The sequence below is a fragment of the Vanessa cardui genome, chromosome 11 (genome assembly GCF_905220365.1).
Source record: "Vanessa cardui chromosome 11, ilVanCard2.1, whole genome shotgun sequence".
Taxonomy (NCBI): domain Eukaryota; kingdom Metazoa; phylum Arthropoda; class Insecta; order Lepidoptera; family Nymphalidae; genus Vanessa; species Vanessa cardui.
In genome coordinates this window covers 5,184,622-5,210,864 of record NC_061133.1, presented here as the reverse complement: position 1 = coordinate 5,210,864, position 26,243 = coordinate 5,184,622, and the positions used below count along the sequence as shown (strand labels likewise).

At 33.6% G+C, this 26,243-nt stretch overlaps 1 protein-coding gene across 7 annotated transcripts in view; it reads left to right on the top strand.

Moving 5' to 3' along the window:
- Nucleotides 1-26,243, top strand: part of LOC124533325 (RNA-binding protein Musashi homolog Rbp6) — a 468,593-nt gene that overhangs the window by 372,965 nt on the left and 69,385 nt on the right. For all 7 annotated transcript variants that reach the window (XM_047108530.1, XM_047108528.1, XM_047108527.1 and 4 more), the window contains exon 7: nt 401-449. In XM_047108530.1, coding sequence (XP_046964486.1) covers nt 401-449 — 49 coding nt within the window. The remainder of the gene's footprint in view (nt 1-400; nt 450-26,243) is intronic.

Here is a 26,243-nt window from a genome sequence, read left to right as displayed (position 1 = left end):
TATGAATATTAGATTGCAATTTTGCACAATAAAGAATGTATCGCGGTTTTGTAAGCGTACAGGGAGATTTAAAAACGTAACAATGAGGCGAATTTGGCTGTGGCATTCGAGAGCCCAGGCGGTGACAGCGCATCTCTGCTCGCGTGTATTGTTCGTGTCCTAACCGTCGACTTTCCATTTATTTCTCTATGAATACGTTATTACCTGCTCGCCCCCGCTTATCAAAGTTTATTTGCAGCGTGTGGTTTACTCTGTACCGGTGCTTATTCGTTATTACAGCGCTGGAGTGTTTTATTGCTAGGGCGGGGCTCAAATCGCGCACGACGCCCTTGTTTTTCGCTATTTTTCCTCGCGTAATGTTTTAAGGATTTGAACTTTACTTTATGTCTTTTTGTTGCAGATCGAGGACGCCATGTTAATGTTCGACAAACAAACTAATAGGCACAGAGGTAAGTGATACTTTAATTTATTCACGACTTACATTGATATAGGATGCAACATTACAATACCTAAAAATTCAAATATAATATTGTCCTGAATAAAATTTAAATAATAACGCGTGCCATGACATATGGGGCACATTACAGCTCTAAGCTCTTTGGTAGGAACGTGTACGTAGAACATTTGGTCACCCTGTTTTCCTTATAAACACGAAAAACCCCACGTTTGCATGTCACATGAGGAAACAACAATATCATTTTGTGCACGATCCGCCTCATTTCACTGGTCGTCTCTGCCACATTCGATGTTGGTTAACTAGCAACGGATAAATACAGGCGCCATCGCTCAATGTATTTTATCCACTATATGAAGGCACGTCTAGCCCTTTCCACGATCCTTTCTATCAACAGTTACCAATGATATATAAAAGTTATCGAAGTTCAAGTAAAAATGGTGGAGGCACAGCTCCAGTGTAGCGAAGCGAAACGTAGTTTGTAGGCAGAGTCGTCACTAAATAGGTTCACCGTTTTCGATATTGTATTCTCTCCCTCGTGTTACGACTATTCCCGACTAATAAATAACAAATCGACGCCCGAATAAAATATATGGTTTCTTTGTAAAGATTTCTTACGGTACTGAATGCGAAATATAGAGAAAAATTGGATTTAATTTAGAACCATGTGCGATTTTCTCAAGAACGAACACGTTGAATCAAGATAAAATAATTCCAAATTTAAACTTTTAACATTTCCATACAATAATTTGCTGGAAACTTAAGAACCTTTATTTTACATTTTAACAAAATTTCTTGTAACTATTAACAAACAAATTGTGCGTAACAACAACAATCAGGGACTTGTATATTGTAGAATCAGTTGCTTTCATTATGCGTACAACTCGTAAGATTTAATTAAAATCCACGAATTCGTATCAAGGTCGGCCATCTTTTGTCGGCAACGAAGGTTCCCTAGCAGTTACAGCAAATATAATGTTAAATTTACTTTTGTAATCCCCATTACACAAAAACAGGTTGACCTAAATATTCAGGCTCGGTGAGATATCGTTGCGACGTCATTTATGCAAGTTCGCAAAAACGAATCCTACTTCATTATAAGACAAGGCAAAACCTTCATTGTTATGATCTCAGTAAGAGATGAAATGTCTTGTTCCCGTTTCGGTTTCACGCCCTTTGCGTGTCATTTGGACTGTATTTGAGATCCCTCACTCTGTAATTAGACAAAACAAAGATATAAAATATCATGTCGTACTATTTAAACGACTTCTGCTTGTTTTCATCCAAATTGATGATATTTTTTTCTGAACTTGCTTATTATCACTCTCTGATGTTACTACAGCGGTATTAAGCCTTACTTTGTTTGTATTAGTGTAGTTTTACTATGAATTTTATCTTTGAAATCGCTACTTTTATATAAATTTGTATATTGTTAATATGTAACAAGTAATACATATTTGGTATTGAGTATCACCCAGTCATTTGTTTTTCCACCGAAATTCTACTATACTTTGTATTGCTATAAACCGGTTTGTACCGGATTTAACCAGCAAAATTACATGTATAATTTCTTAGCTCCATGTTAAAGTGAAATATTATCGTTGTAAGGATATGTTAAACAAAAATCTTTTAGTATTAATAGCTACCCACGTAAAAAAGAACATGTTGTAAAATTTTGTTTGCCATCGTTTCGGAAATCGGTTTGAGTGATAAATTATGTATTTAGTGAATATTTACATTCGATAATACATTACATCACGACCGCTTAATAAAAAAGATCCAACGCTAGTCTCTGATAGCAATTCGGGTTATTATCCCCTGAGCGTAATCAGTTGGGTCGGGTTATCCTTGCGAGTAATGTAAAAATATCCCCTGTTTATTTGTATCAGAGTCGGGATAGAGGCAACCCAAACGCATATTCTGTCTGAATATGAATGCAAACTGCCCCGGCGAACTGCCGGAATGGCGAAAATCAAATTAGGTATGGCTTGAATACTTTACGGCGACGTCGGAAAAAAAAAATTGAAATCAAATATTCATTGACTTTCAACCGGATAAGCCGGCCCGCAGCCATTTCAATACATTTTATTATCTATTTTTCGCGGCCCCTGCCTTCATGACCCCAAGACGACTTCTGCCCATTTGAATTATTAATTCCGAAAATCAAATCATGTAGGCGCAGAACGTTATTGTGCCCTATTTAGCCGGTTCATATTTTCCTTTCGTCGGCATTATTTGTGTGATGCTATTGAACTGTTTAATATTTCACGATAATTACTAAAAATATATCGGACTTATGAAAAATTCAAATTCACTGCTGATATTCATCGTCTGGTTTTAATAATGATAAACGTAGATTTTTTTTTGGATTAAGTGTCTAATATCTTTGTCGGGCAATTGTGATCAGATAATACGTATGCTATAAACGCTGGATTGAATGGAGGTTTAAATGGCGATTTTTTATATAAAGCTGTTGAAAAATAAAAAACCTTTTAGCCTTTCCAGTACATTAAATATGCGCGAATAATGCGTTTAATAGCACCCTTTACTTTTATTTACGACCTTTCCCTGTTGAAAAAAATAATTAACGATGTCCCCTTGCAAAGTTTTCCATTGTTTTGCTTTTAATATTTATTTTACAGTCAAAATTTTGAATACCTGTAAACGCACCGTACTTTATTATTATAATAACTCTTTTACAAGGCAGGCGTGAACGAGTCCGTTTTTATTTCAAATAAAATAGACAATTAATATAATCCCTGCGCTTTAGTCACAAATCCTCTAATATAACAAGTATTACTTTTAGCACCTCAGTCAATCTATAATCAAAAAAGATACCGTCTCTAACGAAATCAAAAATATCAGGAAATCAAAAAAGGTTTTCCTTCGTTTTTCTCGTTGGTTACAACTAAAACTGCTAACTGGGCTCGAAGCAAACTCCGTTACACAAAGGTAAACCGACACGTGAGACAGTTCATAAATATTAAAAGAAAAAACTGGCGGAACCAATCTCTGTGGGGTGGATCCGTCTATTTTTCCTCTAGTGGTCACGCACACTAGAGGGACGCATTTCACGTGCGTGCCTACAGCCGTGTAAATTTTTGTTGCAAAACAGTTTTATCTATATCACATTTCGTTTTCGTGATGTGTTAAGACGCCCATAGCGTGATTCATGAACAACGATCGTTTTCAACGTTCCCATAAAATATTCGATACACGCATTCATCTTGCAATGAATTTTCATCGAAGTAAATATTTATTTCCTTATTATTGTATACATATACACAAAATTGACAATGTTTTAGAATCATGCAATTTTATCATGTTATATACAATTAAACATTTATATATACGAAGGAAAACAATTTTAAACTTTTAAAGCGACCTAAAATTTTAAAATACGATTCAATCTACAAAACACTTCAATTCGCTATTTTTGTACATGTCGAGGCAATTTTTATACTCTAAAGCTTCCAGAGAGACTCGGGCGATGTTATCTCTCCATTTCCGGAGCAAAGGAATTTGATCTTTATTCTTTTTGTAATAAGCTTTGTTGTAAGGATTTTATAAAATTCTAAATGTGTTCGCCGAGTGCTAAGTGGCAGCACGTGGCAGTCTCCTACGGGAATGTTGAGAGTACGGGCTTAGATGCATCTTGTGGGGAACCAGCCCTTGTTAATATTACTTCTTACTATTAATTTAGTTTATATAACAATATTAAGTTTGAGTGCGCTACGTTAAATTATGTAACGTTGAAGTTTTAACATTGTAATTATACATAAATATTTTTTATTACATACGATTTTTTTTAATAAAATTATACTACAGATACTTTTTCGTAATACCAAAATTACATCACACTAGTTTCTTTTAACCAAACAGCATAGGTACTACAGTAGATGGACCTTTGATATGAAACATAAGGGAGTTTAAAAAAATGTCATTCTAAACTAATGCAACAAAAAAAAATCAAAATCAAAATAAACTTTATTCAAGTGGGCTTTTACAAGCTCTTTTGAATCGTCATTTAACAATTAGGTGAAGCTACCACCGGTTTGAAAAGTAGATTCTTCCGAGAAGAAGTCAGCAAGAAACTCAGTAGTTACTCTTTTTCAACATTAAAAAAATACAGTCATGTTAGTTAATACAATTATTTAAATTAATATATCCTGCCTGGAAGTCAACAGGTATTAATTCCACGCTTTTTAATCATCTACAAAATCTTATATCGAAAAAAAAACAATTGCTACTAGGTATAAAATAAAATCAAAAACATTCAGTACTATACTCACAGACAATGAAATGTCACGATTACGCTTCTATAACGGAACTAAGAGTATAAAGTTACTTGCATCGATACGATATCCAGTTCCGTTCAAGCGGGTTACCCAGGGGACGCGGTGGTTGCAACTTACAACATACACTGTACACCGTACAGCGTGATGCATATAAGATAAACTAGAATCCGAAACTCACGGGACTTCACCGTAATCAGTATTGTTTTTAACGTACATAAAACTGCTAATGGAAATTCGCCTTAATGAACAACTTAAATATATATGAATTTAAGGTATTTGATTTAACAACTAATTTGTTTTTCGGTTACTCTCAATAGAATCTAATTTCAAACTTATTGTAGCCTAATGCATTGTATTTAAGAGTCTACTTACATGAATTATATATTGATATTTCATTTTGGTATTTACTTTAATTTAATGTATTTCTTAATAAAATTGGTGTTAGAACGTGTGCATCTTAACCGATGACTGCGGGTTAAAACCCAGGCAAGTACCGCTGATTCATGTGCTTAATTTGTCTTTATAATTCATCTCGTGCTCAGTGGTGAAGGAAAACATCGTGAGGAAACCTTATATAAGAACTTTAATGAAATTTGTCACATGCATCAAATTTCATTAGAGTTCTGCCACGTGTGTATTTCACCAATCCGCATTGGGACAGCGTGGTGGAATAGGTTCCTAACCTTCTCCTCAAAGGGAAAGGAGGTCGTTAGCCAAGAAGTGGGAATTTACAGGCTGTTGTTGTCGTTGTTGTTGTAATAAAAACAAAACAAATTTTAAGAATAGTAATATATCGTAAGAATTTTCACCTGATAAGCTATTACTATCCGTGTTAGTCAATTCAATGGTTTCTGATTGACGTATCGAATATTGTAATACAAAAACATATCATTCCTTTCAAATATTACCTTCGTAAAATAGTTGAATAATTAAATACTCGAAATTATAATATAAAAATAAACATCATACGGTATCGTTGTATACGTTATTGTAAAAAAAACAATGAACAATGTTCATTATAATATAATTTTATCATTATCTACAATGTTCAATTTTATGTCCTTGCATCGCATCAACATAAAATTATGTTAATATAAAAATCGAACGATAAACTACTTACTCCATCGTTAAAAAGTTAACACTTTTCCGATTTTTAAACGAATTTTATTAATGCATTTAAATTATTTTAAAAAAATCACGTCGTAAAAAAACCGTAATACTTTAATAATAGCCGGAATATTCAAAATAATTTGTTGAGATACTAAAGTTGTCATTTTTAACGGACATGATAAGCTCAAATTAATAGCACAATGCAGGGCATTCGCTGATTTCGTACTGAAAACTCATCGCGTATTAAAACACAACTCAATTAATATATACTTTTTTTAATGGACCGACTTTATCAATTTGTAATCATAATTACTTATGATATACAATCATATTGTCTTATCTTAATATTTTTAATACACCTAGACCTATGTTAACTGCCTCGTTGGTCTTAAAGCTGGACATAAGTCTGTTTGATCCCAAGGTCTTTGGGGCAGCAGCCCAGGCACTTGAAATGGGAAGTTAGCCTCGGAAAGCACGTAAAACTTTTAGCCCCTTAACGGGTGGTGTAGCATTTGCCGCTACATTTTGTTTGTGCACAAACTAGTGTACTAGAATATGATCTGCGTAGTTGGCTAGTCTCTCTTGAGATCAACCGACCTATATAGGTACGCATGGAGCCTAGTACTCAAATAATAAAAACACAGTATCTGAAGAAAGGGAATAAATAATTTAAACATAGAATCACATCTATACTGAATACTTGATATTATTTAAAAAAAGAACTTGTTTTAATTTAAATAACGGCTACCAACTAGACGTATATCACTTTTGCAATAAGTCTATTTACACGTTAGTAGGAGACTCAAGTCCCCGGAGGCAGCGGCGAGAAGTGGTATAGAAAATACAGAAAAGCGTTTTAACACGTCCCTATTTTCCTTTACTATCTCCTACGAAAATGTCCGCTTGTATATGAGTATTACCTCTGGGCTTCGTGTACGGAACCGAGTTTGTAAACCCTTAGACTAGAGGAATGTTGAAATCTAGATAATGTGCTCTTAGTATTGAGTGTATATACCTAGAGGGGAATATACATTGATATATTTAAAATGTTACATTAACTTAACGATAATAATATTAAAAAATAATCTTGCTAATTATTATTTTATTGTTTGAAACTTGAATTAAATTATTTCATGTTTAAAATAAATATATAAAGGAAATAAAATATAAATAACAGCCTGTATATAACTCACAGCTGGGAAAAAACCTTCTCTCCTCTTGACGAGAAGATTTGGGGTTTTTCCACCGCATCGCTAATGCGGGTTAATGGATACACATCTGGCAGATGTTTTTACACACACAGGTTTCCTCGGGATGTGTCCATCCAACGCTAAGCACAAAATATTTTGAATATAAAAAAATAAGTACATTAAAATGTTAGTGGTTATTTAGTTTATTCGCTTAACGTGTTATTACCACAGACATCTCAAGCATTACATCATCGTTGTAGATATATTCGTTCAAGTTTATTTAAGCCTATTTGATAAATAGGAAGCTCAATTAACAACTTTGACTACTCAGTCAATTATGCTGCAAGAAATGTTATCAATTCCTTATTTTGCCCCTTCGGAACTAAGGCATATGCTATACCCCTTGTGCATGTTATGACATTAGTTCACTCACCTTTCAAACGGGAAACAATTCCAAATATTGCTGCGTAAATCCACATAAATTTAAGAAGGAAAAAAAATCAAGCCTTCTGTGTCTTTTGAAGAACTTCCATCATTGTATGGGCCTAAGTAGATTTGCTTTAAGTCTAAGCTGATATCGTCAATATTCTATTCTCTCACAACAATGCCTCTCGTAGAACGGATGGCAATAAATCGAACCACGAATTGAACGTCAATGAGGCATTAAGAAGCCAGCGCTTTCACAATGTACATTAAGAGTGTGTTTCTTCAAATCACTTCCTACGGGACTTAGCCACGAAAAAGGGATGGTTAAAAAATAGTGAGTGCTGGAAATGACATAGTAGAAATCCATTCACGACCTCCTTACTCGGTAAATAGAGTGGCAACAATTGAAAAGTCATCCATTCTTAGACCGGGGAATATTGAGTGCAGCCTTTACATTGTCAGGTTTCCGAACAATAAACGGAGCACTCGCCCAACAAATAAGTCCATGGTGTTGTAATTATGGAGGCAATGGTTCGCGTTAGCTTTGTGCTGTTTAACGACTTCTTTCATTGTTATTACTTACATGGTTCAGGCGTGCACCCGATAATAACTTCGTTGATTAACAATAATTTTACTTTAAAGGCAATATATCATCGTGAAAAGAATGCGCATTCTTTTTAATGGACTCGATAGAAGAATTAAACATGTTGGAAAGTATTGTCTAGGTAATAGTTTTTGAACATTTTTAAAAGCAACGATCGATCAATTACATTCTCATATATGTCATATTTAATAGAAATGAATAAATATTCAAAATTACAAGTCCATCAGATTTATTTAACAGCTCGAAAGGTATGCTATTATTCGTCATATTGATCCTCTCCTTTTGAAAGAGGGTAAGTGTTTATTAAAAGATCTGTTTTAATTCAAGATTAAAATGTCAGTTAGAAAAATGAATCAGCTGTACATAAACGTAAAGATCATCTTTACTTGATTAAAAATTTAACACTAATACTTTAAAAATTACACCTCGAATTAATTTACGCGCTTGTTTGGTTTATATTAAAGGATTCCTAACATTATTATCTCAAAGCATCTTACTACACACCCATTTATTAACCATCTTAATTGCTAAGGCTAAGTTAATTATTCTCGGTAAAACTTAGCGCCTTAAGAGCGTTATCCGTTAATTTAGTATAAATTCAACGTTGCGAAAATCCTTTTATGTCATTCCTGTGCGGAATCAGTCCTACGATAACTTTCCCCTGTGGGTTATCGTTAAAGTTGTACGTCGAAATCGAATATTACTTCTAACGATGCCCTTAACTTTTTCATAATAAAATTATGGAAAAATCTCCAGCTACTTGGAACAATTACTTTTATTTATAGCTCCAATAATTTACTGTCAGAAGCATTGTCCTTACACGGGATAAGGATATTGTCATCCTTATTGGATTTTGTTATAATCTATTGGAAACTTTGAATAACTCCATAACTCTCGTATGAACTGTGGAGAAGCGCGAACATTGTCCAGACTTCCTTTTTTTGACAGATTTAATTTATTCGGAACAGAAAAATTATAGAAAATGTACGTTTAAAATTTCGGTAACTCTGAAAAAATATAACTTTATTTAACCGTTAAAGTGTATGTAAATTTTTCGTTATTTAAACTTTATTATTTTTTACATTCGATAAGACTAAATATTGTTATTACATTATTTTTTACATATTTTAAATTAAATTTCAGTACCATTAAAAACTGAATCTTGATCCTGAGTGGTTACCACTGCTTTTTGTCAGGTACTGGAAAAAATATTAAAAATTCTTCGTATCACCGATGTGCCATCGATCGTTGGAACTAAAATTATATTTCTTATGCCTGAAGTTTGACTACCCGTTTAAAACAAAGTCTGATGGTAGAATTTATGATGTGGGTTACGATGTGGTTTGTGTAGCCCAGACTAACTAACAAGAAAAATATAACTTACTAAATAATTTTCTTGATGCCAAGCAATTAACTTGTCGTGAACTTTCTTATCTAATATTACCCTTTAGTAAATGCCTTCAATAAAAGTAGAATATAATTAATAAATAAGCATATTAAGATCGTATCGAAACCCCGCTGATAGCGCGGTGGCTGTAGCCGACAGTGAGTAGGCTTTATAAAGCTAGCTTTGGTATTTCCTCTTTTCCAATACAAACAAAATTAATACAAACAAGCTACGAAAACATATTTTACAGTCTATTTATACTCTTAATATGATGATAACTACTATGAAAAATATAGTAGTTACAAAGAACAGAATATTTTGTTTAGTTGTAGAAACAGCGAATACTTTTTGCGTTTTGATATTTGTATTTAAGGTTCTCAAAAATCATTATACTCCGAAAAACTACGTGGCTATCAAAATAAATTATTTATATACTAATCCTTACGTATCAATCTATTTTTATTTTTTCATAGTTGTAGTTTATCTCGAGAAATGTTGTGTTTTGTTGTTTGGACAATGAAATGCGAGTGAATACGGGCCCATCTCATTACTGTGCTGACCACATCTAAGCAATAGTACCCAAGTGCGTTTCTGTTTAACACAGATTGAGTTACAGATACGTATTAGATATACATTATACACACAAAACCCATATAACACCAATATAAATTAATTGATTATTTTAATTTTAATGAGCGTTATTTGAGGTGTGCCTATACAAATGTCAAATTATTTAAAATTATTATGTTCAATAAACATATTTGCATTTTTGAATTTAGAATAAACATAGATTAAATTGTATTACAACTGCATGTTGCTTTGTCGAATTATTTAACACGCATTAATGCGGATACCGCTGTCATTGCGGTTATGAATTAATCGAACCCCTTTTAAATTGGCATTCCATTGCAACATTACATGACGCTTCAATCGGGTGGCGATGCGGTGCCTACGGTACAATTGCAATCAGTCTAATATGTTGAACAGTAGGTCCATCTCATTACCATGGGCGACCACAGGTGAATGATGGCGTGGCGTGAGTCCGTTGCCCGTTTTGTTTGCGGTCGATTTAACGCTCACGACAAATTGCGTGTTTGCCGCCACAACCGAGAGATCATTCCAGAGCTGAGAGGAATAAATCGACTGATTACTTTTGCACAATTTGGAATATAAAGTGAATTGTTCTGCGCACCGGTGGCTCGCTTGTATAATTCGGACCGCAACTGCGAGTAATAGTTTCTCTTTCAGTATTTTTTATGTCAGCTCTGTAATGACTCTGGAGTGTTATTCTTTTAAGCGAAATAATTACAGGAGCTGTTTCACGCAAGAACAGTACTTTTTGCGCAATTTCCTTTTATTTTCAAATTTGAATCGTTTTTTTGACCGAACTGAGTATTGCATTGGAAACAAACAACATTCAAAACAATAATATTAAACGTAATTTGATTTAATTTAACAAGATAGAAAAAAATATTTAATATAAAATAAAAGAACGGATAAAGTGATTTGATGAAAATGAACTCTGTTTTTATCCTCTTAACAAGAAAGTAATCTGTCTAGCTCGGTAGCGATGACGGAATTTTTATGTTACAAACTCGACTCGCGCCTACCCTCACCTAGCCCGAGGCTCTCTTAAGAAATCCCTGCATTGTCAGCTTCTAAGGATTCCGCGTAATATACATTTTCCCGTATTGGAAATTACAGCTGTATTTTGCTCATGCAACATAAAATCGACATAAAGGCAACATGAAAACGCCTGGATGAAATCCTATAGCTTTCATTTAGTTGGCTCCAATGTAACAATCTACTGAAACTTTTACTGTCGACTATTCCACCGCCGTTGCTATTTCATAAGCAGAACACCGTAAAGTGTAACAGGGTTAACGCAGCACCTCGCCCTGAGACAAATTCGTCGGCAGCGTAATATAGATCCATCTACGCTCACTTGACACTAAACTAGGAAAGAACCGGGAACTTTTAAAGGATTTACGACGCTACTAGTTTCTTACTAAAACTTTCTTTAACTGAACGTCTAACTTATTGAAGATATATCATTTTTAATGCTATAAATATACTTCAAAAGCAATATCGAATCAATATCCTTTACTAACAATCGAACAAGGCAATACTAGTCCTACAAAATGTATACGACGACTGCGAGGTACGTGTCTATTTTTAGTTAATCACATCGGTCGATGCATATTCAATTTTGAAGTGGAATAGTCCTTTACAATGATGTCAGTATAATACCTTGTGAAATTGCATATTGCGAAGAATCGCATTCGTAGTTATAGAAATAGTTTTTATAAAGGACTCACATGAAAGTAGTGTGTCATATTCGACGCTTTGGATGTTTTGAATAATTTTATTTTACCATGTCAAAGAGTCGTTAAGTTAGTTTGGGTTGCTGTAATATTGGTTAACCGACTAAAATTACACACAAGTGTCGCGTAAGGCGGGCCCGAACACGTATGGTACTAAATTTTAGTTAAAGTCATTGCAGGCAACAGGTGCTTGGGATGAGCACGCTCGGAACTCGTAATTATCATGACCTCTGCTGCTTTATAAATGCATAATAAGAATTCATCCGACACAAACTTTGAACAGGAAAATTGAAATTTGAAATAAATGATTCCGTTTCAGTTTTATTTCATAAAACATTGATCCGGTAACCGCAGTGTATTAATTTATAAACAGCAACAAAACACTTTGATGAACCGATTTTAATTAAATATTTTAGCCAATCACAGCGATTGCAATACACAGGTGGTGTACAGTAAGTGGAAGAAATACAATTATCGTAATGCATCAAATGATTTTTGCATGAAATACCACATCAAAACACGGACATTGAAATATTTTGGCGTCAATATCGCTACATTTACACTTTTTACTCACTTGTCAATTAAATGTCACACGCGATTCGCTGCGAATTTACTGAGTCGCTCGCGAATATCAAGCGAGTAAATGAAATTTACATAAAAAACACATAGTTTTACCGCGGCGCTGTCGCGTGTAGGGTTCGGGATAAAAATGTAACTCTCTCTTTTAATACACCTGAATTTTTCCACTGAAATAAAGCTTTAGTGAGAAACGCTCAATTAAGCTTAACTTTATTTTATAACTCACTCGAGGTTCAATTGAGTTAATCAAACATTGGACGTACTGTGTATAAACCAAAATAATTATGGAAAAAAATGAAATTGTACGCAAATATAATATACAAATGTTTAGTTTGTATATGTTATGACAAATACCTTTATAAATGTTACACTGATTTGTATAAATGTAAATATACACAGTACATCGATTTGTGATCTAGAATGGTAAATAAATATATGAATCTAAATAAATGACTAATCAACGCCGTTTGCCATTCGATGAATTATAAAGGAAATATTTGCAAACCATGAATACATTTCCTATTTCAAATTTCGAACAAAGTTCTGATTAGTATATTTGACGTAGAACGTTATGAAATAGGCCCTGAGGGTATTTAAAAATCACAGCATTGGCGAGATGTGATGTATCAATCGAGAATTAATTTAAACTTTGCTGGCCAAAGTGAGCAGCGTACAGCCCTAGGGACCAAACGGGCATCAAATCGAATAGAAGGTTATAATTGACTAGCATCAAACGAATAACGACCGAAACACCGCTTAAGCGTCAATCAAACATGGTCTTTAAAACACTTCACTTACTAACTAAGTTCGTTTGCAAAGTCGATTTCCTAAAATCTAAAACTCCTTTGAGTACTGAGCCGCTGTCGTCACGAATATAATAGACACTTAAAGGATGTTTCACAAAAGTAATTTGCGAGGTAGGTGGCCAATCGTTTAGGACCAGCGAAATTTACATACGTGATTAACATTTCAAATAATTATCCCTGGGTGCAAAACAGGCCTTGGCAAGCTACTGGTAAGTGGATTTATTGACAGTGGAATGAGAACATAGTCATACATTCATGATAATGGTTTTGTAAATTAAACCCGGGCTATGGTTGGACGTTATTGTTATATCGGTGACGAGTGGAGGCGTTAATTTTACCATTTACCGTTTTTGTTTTCATTACCGTGATGTTCGTTTGACAGATGTATTACCGGCTCTCGGTGCTAATATGTACGACACTACGTCACGCGCAAATGACTTTACGACCTCGGAATAATTTGATTATTTTTCTATATGAAAAAAATAAGAAACAAAATATTTCGTTTTAAAATAATCCAATCATAGGTACGTCTATTTCTGCCAATGTTATGGCGAACAAACTTTCTGCAAAAAAAAAATAGTTTTGTAAAAATCCTTTTCGTAGCGTGAAATAAAAAAGTATTGTACGAATTTTCACGACGAATTTTTGTATTGTGTCCCCTGGTCGACTAGCTTACACACATCTAAAAAAATAGGACTTTTAATTTCTTTTTTTTAATTCTCTATAACATTGTGATTGAACAATTCTATTTCGATTGGATGTAAAAATTTGAATATATTACTGATATACTAAAATAATAATGTCGTTATGAATTTAACTGATAATAAACAGTACGATTATATTAACCATCAAAACTTTGTTAAAAATATACGTATTTCTCTCGGAACACTCGACACCAGTGATAACTTAAACTAATCTAAGTTCGACGATTTAATATTGAGAAAATCTTAGGCTATAACTTAAATGTTATTTAAATTAATATAATAATATTGAAAATTGATTTATTATTAAAATCTTTTACTGATCATAAAATATATTTTATTCGTAGTTACAAATCCTGAACATTTTTATTGCCAACCTACCACTGTCATAAGTATAAGAGAAAGGGAAGGCAGAGAGACTATCGCCGTAACGCGTTACGTAACGAATTGGTTCCCGTTTGAAGTTATCACTTTAAAACTTAACATTTGATACAATTATGATTACAACGGCGCAAAACTTAACAGCCAAACAAACTGAAGTATAAAAGCCCCGAGGATGTGACTGTTGTCTGTCTAACAGCGACAGAGCTAGGCGCCTAGTCTCAACCCTACTAAAGCTAAAGGAAAATTAAAACCGTCAATCAGAACACTACAACTGCTACTAAGCTATTACTGATCAATCACCAAGTCTATTATTTGCGCCTATTAACTACTCGTATATTCGCCTTAATTGCGTGTCTTGAGAACACACGACTGCTAAACCGACATCGTTCTGATGAAGAATGTTCTTTAAATTTTTACGTTTTCCAAATTTATTACGAATTCACTAAAGAAATAAAAACAAAAGAATTTTCTTTAAACGATAAAATAGCGTCTATTAAAATACAAAAAAATAAAGTGTTAATGGCCTTGTAAAAGACTTTTCCTTGAAAAAACAAATACTTCAAAGTGCGTAGTGAATGGGCGTTTCTGTAATAAAAATTAACATTTGCCTTAAAAAACATTATTGTAATCATTCCTAACAATGGCCTGGGGTTGTATTGATGTCCGCAAAGGCCTCTCGATTAATTTCATTTTAAGTAAGAAAAATATGAAAACATTCACACAAAGACAGTCTATTCATGGAAAAGGTTCGGAGTTTTAAATAAGAAACAGATGTTTTGATGCATAACAACACACAATCATTATGTTCTCTCTACATTAAAGATAAAATTTTACCATCGTATGCCGACCTTTTCCTTTCATTTCTTATATTCCGTAATACCTTTCCCTATTGAATGAAATATATACATTTTTAATTTTATAATTCAAACAGTGTCTAAATAGCATAAATTCCCCGTAACATTTTTGTGCTAATTTAAATTTGATTGTATCCAAAACAATAATAAGTAGTAACAAATTGATTACCATTGGTAAGTCCTTATTTAAAGAAGAAATAAATCTCTATTGTATAATATATTAAATAATTCAAAATGGAATATTAAAAAACATTCCAACATTATATAAAATAACGCCTTCAAAATAAACTTGCATAACTTCGTCTTTATAAGAATGTAAAAATAACCTAGTTATTTTACAGTTTAATGATCAATACTCAGTGAGGTTACAGTTCGTAGATTACGAAAACAAATTAAAAAGTTGAGTCATTTTAATGGGCAATTAGTTTTTAACATATATTTGTATTCGCCGGTTCTGGAATGCTTTATAGCATTTCTTTTAAGTGCTCAGCAGTTCACGACCTCAAGTAGCTATATCCGTAACGGTTTAAGTCATCAGTTTAAAATCAGATCGTGAGGTGCACAAGCGCTCCAAGTGGCTTTAGCCATTAAACATTTACGCCTTTAGATAACGCCTGCTTTTTGTATGCTATATCTACAAGATTTTATGGGAGTTTTATTGTTCCTTGATCTGATCAGACTATGCGTCTACTCACCTAGTTATTTTACAAACAAAACCGAATGGAACATTTGATCGCTGTTACAAACTTTTCTAAAGATATATCTGTTACGGAACGCTAGTTCAAAGTAATACTGATGTTACGAGAAATAAACAATAAAAAGTACGTTTTCATTTATTATTAAGTTTTTAAAATAGAAATTTGGTCAGTCACGAAATTGTTTGCATTTTACGTTTTGTTCGACAATCCGGGAACAAAATTTGTTTTTGTATTACACATTTTATATGATATAGTCTTGTGTTTAGTGGTCAGTAGATAACAGAAAACACAAAGGGCGAAATAATGAATAGTCCAGAAAAACGGTGCGGCTCTCGTTATGAGCTACATACATAAATGATACAGCGAATCTGACAAATGGTACGGCAGAGTATAACAATGGTGGTGCTTCCAAGTGGCCGTTCAATTATGCAAATAGGAGGAGCGATGTTCGTCCGGCAATAACAAAACTGTTTAACAGCTGACAAACGCCGTCCGTCCGTGTAACATTTTTGCCTAAGCAATAAAATGGAAACAGGTACATCATCCGTATGACGACATGTCCACCTTTCATATTAAATTAGACCGCTCCCGGCCATCTACTTTATTTTTATTTGAATCCCATGAAAATATGGAACGTGTTTGCTCGTTCACGTTTGGGAGCACGAAACGCCACCATTTTATGCGAGAGTCAATGTTTATGAATTTGTCAATAAACACCCAGGCCGGGCAGTTACCTCAGCAATTTAGCTGCCGCAATATTTGTGACAAAAGTTTCTTTTTTTTACGATCATAAATGCTACATTCTTTGCTAATTGTTCGAAACATATTTTGAACAAAATAAAGATACCGATTACAATGTATGTTAAAGATATGTACGCTTTAGAACAGCTTAATCTTAACATTAGATTACAACATTGTAGTTTTTAACATACGAGAAACGCATATGAGATATTAAATCCGGTATGTGTTTGTTACACACACTCATGAGTCTCATATAAATGAGACTTCAATTTTTACGCAACCTATTTAATATATACACGTTATATATAATTAATGTTTACAATATTATAAAAGTTTTATAACGTTAAGGTATTATCAAAATTACGAGGTAGATAATTACTGGGCAATTAATGGCAGGCGCTAATAATGGAAATGAGATTATAAATTAATCAGAAGCAATTTTTCGTTCGTAACTCCTCATTAAACTGATCCAGCGCTCTGGGTGCTTTATCACTCAGTCAAATTGCGTTTCGCTTAATTTTCTTTCGCCAGCAGGTGTATTCGACAGAGCAATTATTTACACCGTCAGCCGTGACGTCACTTCCTAACGTTCACCCTGTGTGAGATTCCTCGACTAAAACTAAAACTTTTGTAACGTTGTCTAGATAGTTTCGAAGCTATTTTTTTATAGCTTTCATTTATTTTTAAAATAGTTCAATTTAAAAATCACATTTTTTTGTTATAGGCTGTTATTATTTTGAGTTTCAAACGTTAAAATAAATTTATAAATGAAGTAGTATTAAGAGCGCTTGTGATATTATATTAATCAATTGTCATATTAATTTTGCACTCGAATTTCTGATTGTGAAACGTCGTATCCCTTATCCACAATGGCTTGATAATATATAAAGGGACTGACAGCCCTTCTGCTTACCTAACATTGGATCCAAGGTCGCTTGAATGTTTGTTAAATATCACATCCCATTATTTGTTCCCCTCGTGTTTAGAAATGTCAGTATGGCTGATATGCCTATGGTTTAGTGTCACTAATTTGACACTGAAATATAGGATTAAATTAGAATGTAATGCCGGCTGAAATGGATTTGAATTGAATATTTCTCAGCTCGTGTATTAGTAACTAGCTCTTTTATTTTTAAGCGTCGTCGTCAGCTTAACGGCATCAATCGTGCGCTGATCTCCAATCACTTTAAATTTAAAATGAATTGTTTTAAATTGAAAATATGAATTCTCACTTGCTGACAGCCAAAATTAATAAAGTGCCATCCAATGTTCTTCACAGAAGGACACTTTTGTGAAGTATTGTCGACATAATATGAAGCGTCAGTTCTCTATCAGTGTAGAGTCGTTATTTTTTAATGTATTGCATACGAATTTTTATTGAAATAAAATTTTATAGTATTAAAAAAAAACATGCAGAGTTTAATTCGAAAATCGAATCAGAGTTCTTATTAAATTATATATGAAGACCTAGATAGTCTAATAAATTTAATATAAAAAATCACAACGAAATACATTTTAATTATTCTTTGTTTGAGTTGATTTATAACACGCTCGACAGTATACAAACTATTTGGAAGAAATAAAAAAATTAATACACGTGATTGGCAGACATTTTTCTTCAAATTGTAAAGGACAACCTTCAATAAAAGAAGCTTCGTGGACCATCACATTGAATACCGTTACAATTGTACACATAATTAATAATTCCAATTTCTGTTTCCGTGACACCAATTTTTCATACTTTATTAACTGACATTTACGCAGCTGACGACTTGACATTTAGTTTACTTTGTCCTTATAATAGAATTTAGTGAAGAAACAACAATCGATTATACTAACCTTTAACGTCTACAAAATGAAGTTCTTCTTTGCGTCACGCGATTCTTGAAAAATGTTTCATGAGCGTTATTTTTTTGACATATCGTGTGAAATAGAATTCGCGATACGTATAGATTAAACATTGAAAGAGCATGTGAAGAATATAAAGTAGACCGTGTCATACAATTGTGAAGTTTTTGAACTTTAATCCAATGTTTTTATTTTAAAATAGCGTGTGATACTCCATTTCAAAACCATTTATTTTTTCAATAACTACTTACAGGTAAAATTAAACTATAGAGTTATCTATATTTTAATATATATAGTTATATAGATATATATAATTAACTATTTCTATAACTATATATGACTATAGATAACCAAAAATAATAAAATTGTGTGAACTGCGAACTTAATTGTACAGAAGAACCGATTCAAATTACGCGAAATAACTTCGTTCAGTGTCTAATAAAGTGAACAATTTCAATTCAATAAAGTCCACAGCGTAATAAACGAGAAAACAACATAAATATCTTGCCGCGCCAACCACATCGATAACATTCTGAATACACCGGTGCATTTTAAAGCCTCGGACGAAACCGTTTTATAATAAATTCTCCCTTCCCGTACCCTGTGGGATTAATCGTCTTACTTTTCTCTCTCGGCCGTAATCCTCACAGGGAATTGTGTGGCCAAGATCTACGATGGACGCTACTATGAATTTCATATTCACTTCATACTCGACAGTAAAAAATGAAACTATATATACAAAAAAAAAACACACAACAAATTTAAATAAACTTTCCATGCTATTTATATTTGTGTGATTTAATTGGTTTTAGTAATTTATTATCACGAATGCTTAGGTCAGATCGCTGCAGATTATGATTTGTAATGTACATGGGCGAAGGTGATTTTTTGACGATTATATTAAAATATGAATTATTCTAAATATGTAGTAATAAATCACATTTATTCGTTACTCTGTAATTCTCTAAAGAGATTAAATTCCAATGGTACGGGATTAGATTTCGAAGACATACGAAGGGATAGTTGCGAAGTGTACTCATAGGATTTACTGCATCACTAGTTGGACTCGGATAACTATCGTCAGTACGCTTTAACTTATGAAATGGTCTCTTTGTGCTCTTCTATGTCTTTGTTGACTGAATGCGAATAATTGCGTTCGTTCTGTTGGGGATATGGATCGCGTAGTTTTAATGGAATAGCTCAGTTTGTATTCTTAGCTAATGGCTTCGGAAAATGACGCCGTATTTCTGTAATAAAAACCTAGTTACACATTAAAACGTAGACATCTTCTGTACAAACAGCGGCGTTTATGTTCGACAACAGATGAAAATATTCATCGAAATCAAATGAAATGATTTTATAAAACAAATAGCATTAACCGGGCGAATGGTCTCCGCCTGGACAATATTAGATTGGGCAGGTCGCACCTGATGGGTGTTACTGGTGGCAACAGGGTTTAGTTCGTGTCACAATCGGTCGACTCTGCCGCAGTGGTATTAACCGCCGCCGCCGGCTCACTCTAAATGTCAGTCTTATTATCGTCTGACACTCCGGGATTACCTTGAATAAATTGTTTTAACATTTCGGAGGCGGCCTTTTCACTGGACGTCGACAAGTGTTATCCTTTCAAATTAAAACAACTCGCTAGATCGAGCCAATCTCACTTTTAGTCTTTTTAGGTGAAACTAGTTTACAGTTCATTCAGTCTCTTTGAGCTCGCCAATTAAGCTTTTGATTGGTTGCAACAATCACTTACATACTGCACTGTCAACTCTGTCATACGAATGAAGTTTCACGGGAGGATGGGCGGCAGTACGTCTGTTAATACCATTTTCCGTTTGGCTAATAAGTTTAGCATGCGCTATTACCAATCGGACGTCGAGCTTGGTGCTTGTCGAGCGCCTCTACACGACGCAATCAATTTGTTGCATATTCGAACGTTTTGATTCTGAATGCTCACTAAATCGAATGTCGATTAATGATAGAAATAAATTACACAATCTCAATGTAAGTTTTCTCTGTTAGAGCGGAAAGATAAAGAGATATTTTCAAGTATAAACACTCGAGCTGTCTAGAGGTAAGAAATTTTCCATCTTTCAATTGTTATCGATACAAAATCGCAATATGTAAATTGCGGGTCGAGCGTTCGATAGTACGCGCGGGCCCAAAGGTCTTGGCGAGGGTGTCATTGAGTTCATTTAACATTCGGATCACGAGCGCCCCGAACGATGTCCCATCTCAGCTCGCTTGTGCCGATTGCATTAATTTAACCATTTTATAAGCGATTTAATAGACAATCATCTGATTCAGCTATTAAGAAGCCACCGAAAACGTAAAAGCGCCACGAACGTGCCTCTTAATTTACACTGTTACTTCTCTTACTCTATAGAGGCATTGAGACTCACAAGAAAACCAAATGTTTAATTTAAATGATAAATATAATTGTTTCAATGTTTTAAAAATGAGTGATTTATTCGAGCTCGTTTTTTTTTCGTTTGATATTAATCGGGTAATAAAATGAGGTTACTCAGTTGACGCGAGACACCTCGATATATCCTCGGGAGTATTCAAATCAATCTCTGAACATTTTCAATTTATTTCAGTGTCCTTATCTGTAACAGCCTCAGCGCTGAATTAATCTGAGCGGACTCCTCCCTCGCCCCGCACCGCCTCTCACCGGAAATTAAACGAATTAACGCCATCCAAATGTACATTTTTCACTTTGGAAGTCGCGCTTTCTATCGATGAATCTCAGTCTTTTTCATCGAAAGCGATCATCGGATCTGTTTATCTGTCTTCCCTTAGATCGAACAATTGATACGTCGGTGATGTACGTTGAATTGTAAATTGAATTCACGATATTGATTCATCTACGCTCCATTTATTCGGAAAGCGATTTGATTAAATGTAGCGACACGGTTATATCTCAACTAAGCGAGGGTTGAATATAATATTGCTAATTGTGAAATAGGCATGTAATAATAGATTTTATTATTACTATTACTTTAGGTGGAGCATTTGTATGTCTTGTATTAATGGTCTTGTATATATGTTAACTTGAATTGTGGTCTATCGCTCAAGCGTTCCAACCTCATGTATTCAGCTACGTAATGGTGCTGTAAAGCCTAGCGCACACCTGCCACTGCCCACTTCGTACGATGGCCGCTAATTAATTCAGTAGAGGCTATTACAACCAAACCAATATCTACAATTATTGCGTCCTGTTCGATAGCTTATTCGTCCGACGGCAATTTCGTTTTTCTTTGTGAACTATTGATGAAGCTGCCGTTCTATTGTTCTATTATAACAGTATATATTAATTAAACATTTAGATTTTTTATTTTTTTATTTTCATTAAATGATGATTTATCTTTTAGGTGCGGTTTGTGTTAATTAAGATACACGCTAATAATTCAAAGAGAGTATTTTAGCTCGAATCTCTTAACGAGCACACATTGTTCAAGAAATAGCTTGTAACTGTTCGTTTGATTTTGATTAATAAAAAGATTAGAGATTTGAGTCAAAAACTATTATATGCATAATAATTTCATAAAACTGGAAATGCAAACATTCAAACCCATTTACTTCAAGATGTAATACCTCTGCATGATTTTTCTTGAACGCCAATCTTATGAATATAAATCTTAAATAATTGAGCCGTATAGTCATTCAAGTACACTTGAATTATTTGCTTATCATGTATACATCATAGCTCTCTTCTATATTAAAAGCGGGTGAACGAAATACAGCAAATTTTTAATAATAACAATAATGATTATCATAATAGCAGAATAGATATTTATGATAAATTAGAGTAAGAAGTTATATTGGTATTTTTGTAATCTTATAAACTATCAGAGAAGTGTTATCGAACGCGCAACATGTAGTAAAGTTGAACGGATTGAACTTGTGTTTCAATTTACCGCAACAACTCGAAGGTTGTGCGGAGTTCTGCAGAGCACCTTAAGTGTTATCGCGGTCTGGGAGCAGCTGCTTCTCTAACTAACCGTGATTGCCGCCCCCCTCCCGCGCCTTACGTCCCTAGCCCCGTTGTGTATCATTTTTTTCAACCCTCTCGAGAAAACCGGCTCATCGTCGTCTTGAAATTGCGATACTTAGCATTAAATTGTGAGGCACTTAAAGGGCATTCCGCCAGGATTACTGTGGTTAAGACGTTTTTTTTTTTTATTTTAGTCTCGTAGATTGTAGCCGCTTAGCTGTTTTGTAAATATCTTAAAGGTATCGGTTCGCATAAACTTGTCCCCGATCCGCGTTGACGTTAATGAAACCATCCCTTTCGTTATCTCCATGACGTACGGTTATTTTAAAGGGCGCCCGATTTACCAGCGAATTATCTTGGACCGCAAGATTCCTTTTACTTTTAATTTTTACAAAACTCCCATTAAGTGAATTCAGCGCTTTTAATAGGGTATCCAGCTTCATATTCGACAACATAATGCTCTCTCATCAAGTAAATTATGACTTTAATCTCATAGAAAGTTCAGCTATGAGTTTACTCGATTTTACTTTTAAACTTCTCCCTTACTGCTATTCAACGTTCGGTGATTTATGGAAACTAGAAAATTCTGAAGTATATAAAGTATTTTTCATTGCTTCAACAAACTTTGTTGTCATGTTTAAAGATTCGAATATTCGTGATATAAATTTTAGATTTTACGTATGCAATGCGAGTGTTATAAATTACGCATATGAGTTCACATTTCATGATCAAATTTTTTTGATTTATGATAATAAACTTTATAAATCACCAGAAATATATGTGGGAAACATTTACTTATGAAAACGAACTGAGAAATACTAGGAGTACAGAAATTTATGGATGTCTGAAACATACATTATTAAATAACAATCTTATCACATTTAATTCAACGAAATCGTTTACCGAGTACATAATGTAATAAAAGTAAACTAATTATATTAATGCATAACAGTAGGCAACCGACATTTGTAATCTTGACTCATCTATCTATAGTTATCTTTCCCAATCGTCCAAAGACAGATAGCGTGGTAGACACGCAAGCGGCGATTGATTAGGTAGGCCCGCTCTACCCTGACGGGTTAATAAAGCCTCCTATAGCCTTCTGATTGCCTAGTGATCTACCCGTTCTACTATCCGCCGAATTCCATCAGTCGATTGCTGCAATACATCAATATGAAACTCGCTGTCTGGATTTTCCATATTAATGAATCACTTTACAACGCGTTAACAAACATTTATTACTATTGTTTCTTTTTAAAACTTTTCTCTAATTTGATTCTATATTGTTACGAATGTATCTTTAATTATGAAGGATATAGATATCTTTATGAATCTATGTTATATTTAAGATAAGAAATGACCCATGTTTTCCTGAGGGTTCCAGATACTTACACCTGCGCATCACATTAGAATATACACTCAAATTATAACTTCAACAACACCTGCTAGCACATTTGTTAACTCTAATTAGTATATAATGAAGATACCTTGGATATTATGTTACTGAACAAAGTCATTATTTCATCTAATCCTTAGATTTAACGAAAACGTTTCGCGTCAAGGAATAAAATAACATTTTTGTTACTATACAAGAAGTGAAGAGAACGTCTTCTTAAAAGCAATATTGAATTAAATCGTAATAACTGGCAACTCAGCTGCAATATTCATGATATCATCAGAGATAAAAAGCGCTACCATCTGTCCATTGCGTGATGCCAATTTTTGCGAAGTATGCCAAATTGACTACTTGGCTACACTTCTTGCATAAAAATGACCCTCATTATGTACCATATTCTGCATTTTTGCCACAAGATCATTCTTAGCAAGCAAATATATTATTATGATAGTAATTGACTCTGATTTCTTTATGCGGATCATGTTACTTTTATTTATTTATAATGGTATTGAATAATGTTAAATAAATTAGTATTCGATACATATATATATATTGTTTCTATTGACTCAAAATTAAATTAAAACTGAGATATAAAAATAATTGCAAATGAACGCGGTCTATATTTAAAGTGCCTGTACGAGAGTATATATAAATAATTAATTAAACTTTATACCATTTGGAACAGTTATGTAATTAATATTAATACTATCAATTTAATTTAAATAGTATTGCTTATAAACAACATAAATTTAATTAAATAAAATAAATTAACGTCTGACAATGAATATTGTATAGATAAAATTTGTATGGAAGATGAGATTAACTACCTCCTAACTTTTATGAAGCCCAGCCTTTAGGATGATCCTATTTGAACAACAGTCACATTTTAGCATACGAAACTTTAGTACTCTGCGGTACGATTTAATCAAAGTGTTTTGTGATTATAAAACCAGTTAAGTAACCAGGACAAGTTTCGGAAACGGATTGAAATAGGGTGCTCGCGGTTGCAACCAGGTCTAGTGAACACGGTATACGTTTCACAAACTTATCCGACGGAATTAGAAAGTCAGTCTACCAAACAAATCTGGCTTTACTTCGCCTCGTGGAAATGTCATTTCAAACTTCTGAGTCCCAGTTTCACTGGACGCATGAGCGGGTTATCCCAGGCCAACTTCAAAATCGGATTATGCAATGTAAATGTGCGTAAATATTTTTGTGAAATACGAGTCGCCCTTCGACAGTCGTGCCACACCTCGCGGCATGCGACGCGGGTTTTGCCTAATTGCTTGACGGAAATAAATGATACCAAAAATAAATTAAACGAGATTTTTACGTTCCTATTAATTTTCGACATTGCATTATTTTCAACTTTTGTTAAATTTCAAATTAATTGATAATTAATTAAAGTATATTTTACGTTTTCAATTTTATATCGCTTATTATGCAGTAATTTCAATTGCTTTTCGCAAAACAAAACTTACTTAAATCGAAATAAAAAAGAAATTAATTACAGACACGCTTAAATATATCGCTCTGGTTAATTTAATGAGACACGCATGCAAAACACGTATCAGAATTGAAAGTAAAATACAAAAAACAAACGTTGAACAATCCTTAATAGGGCAATAATTTAGCTTTTCAACAGACAAACATAGAAAATAATTAACTTGTATTATGTGTAAACATGAGCCCATCAAGAAGATTGTTAGCACGCACGTCAACGTGGCACGAATGTAGGTCAGAAATACCACAAGTGCAAGGTTGTTACCTACAAGTTAATGAGTTCACAATTATTTTTAGTTCCGCCCTTAAACCTGTACGATGCAGATGATAGCAATTAGTCTAACAATCTCTTTCGTAGACACATTTTTTATCATTTGACAGAGAAAAAAATATAGCGTCAGCTACAGTCATCCTGAATTCCTCCTACAAGTTTTATGTTAATCTGCATGCAAGATTTCCGCAAGACACGAGAGCACTTCTCGTCAGAGTTGGAAGGCACTTGACCTGATCTTCGAAAATAAGCCTAGCTTTCCCTAGCTTCTTTTTACATTCTTATTTTATATAGACTGTATTATACTAAAAGCGATAACTCCATAAAGGTGAAGATTTATTTGATTAGGTAGTAAGAAGATCATTTCGCACGCGCGTATATTATGACGTCTATTTTGAACATTTTAATACATGCAAAATGGACCGGTAAGCCTCAAAATCCTTTAGTAATTCACGGAGCTTACTCCATTAAATTATCACACAATTCAGGAAAACCATTAAGATATTATGCTGCGCCAACATTTTTTACTTAACATGAACAACAATAAAATTTCACGCTCGCGATAAAAAAAAAGAATTATTTTGAATGTTTTTGTTTGGGGGAAAAAGATTCTTGACTCTTAAATAATTAAAAAAAGTTTTTTTTTTAACTAAATAACCAGCTTCCCTT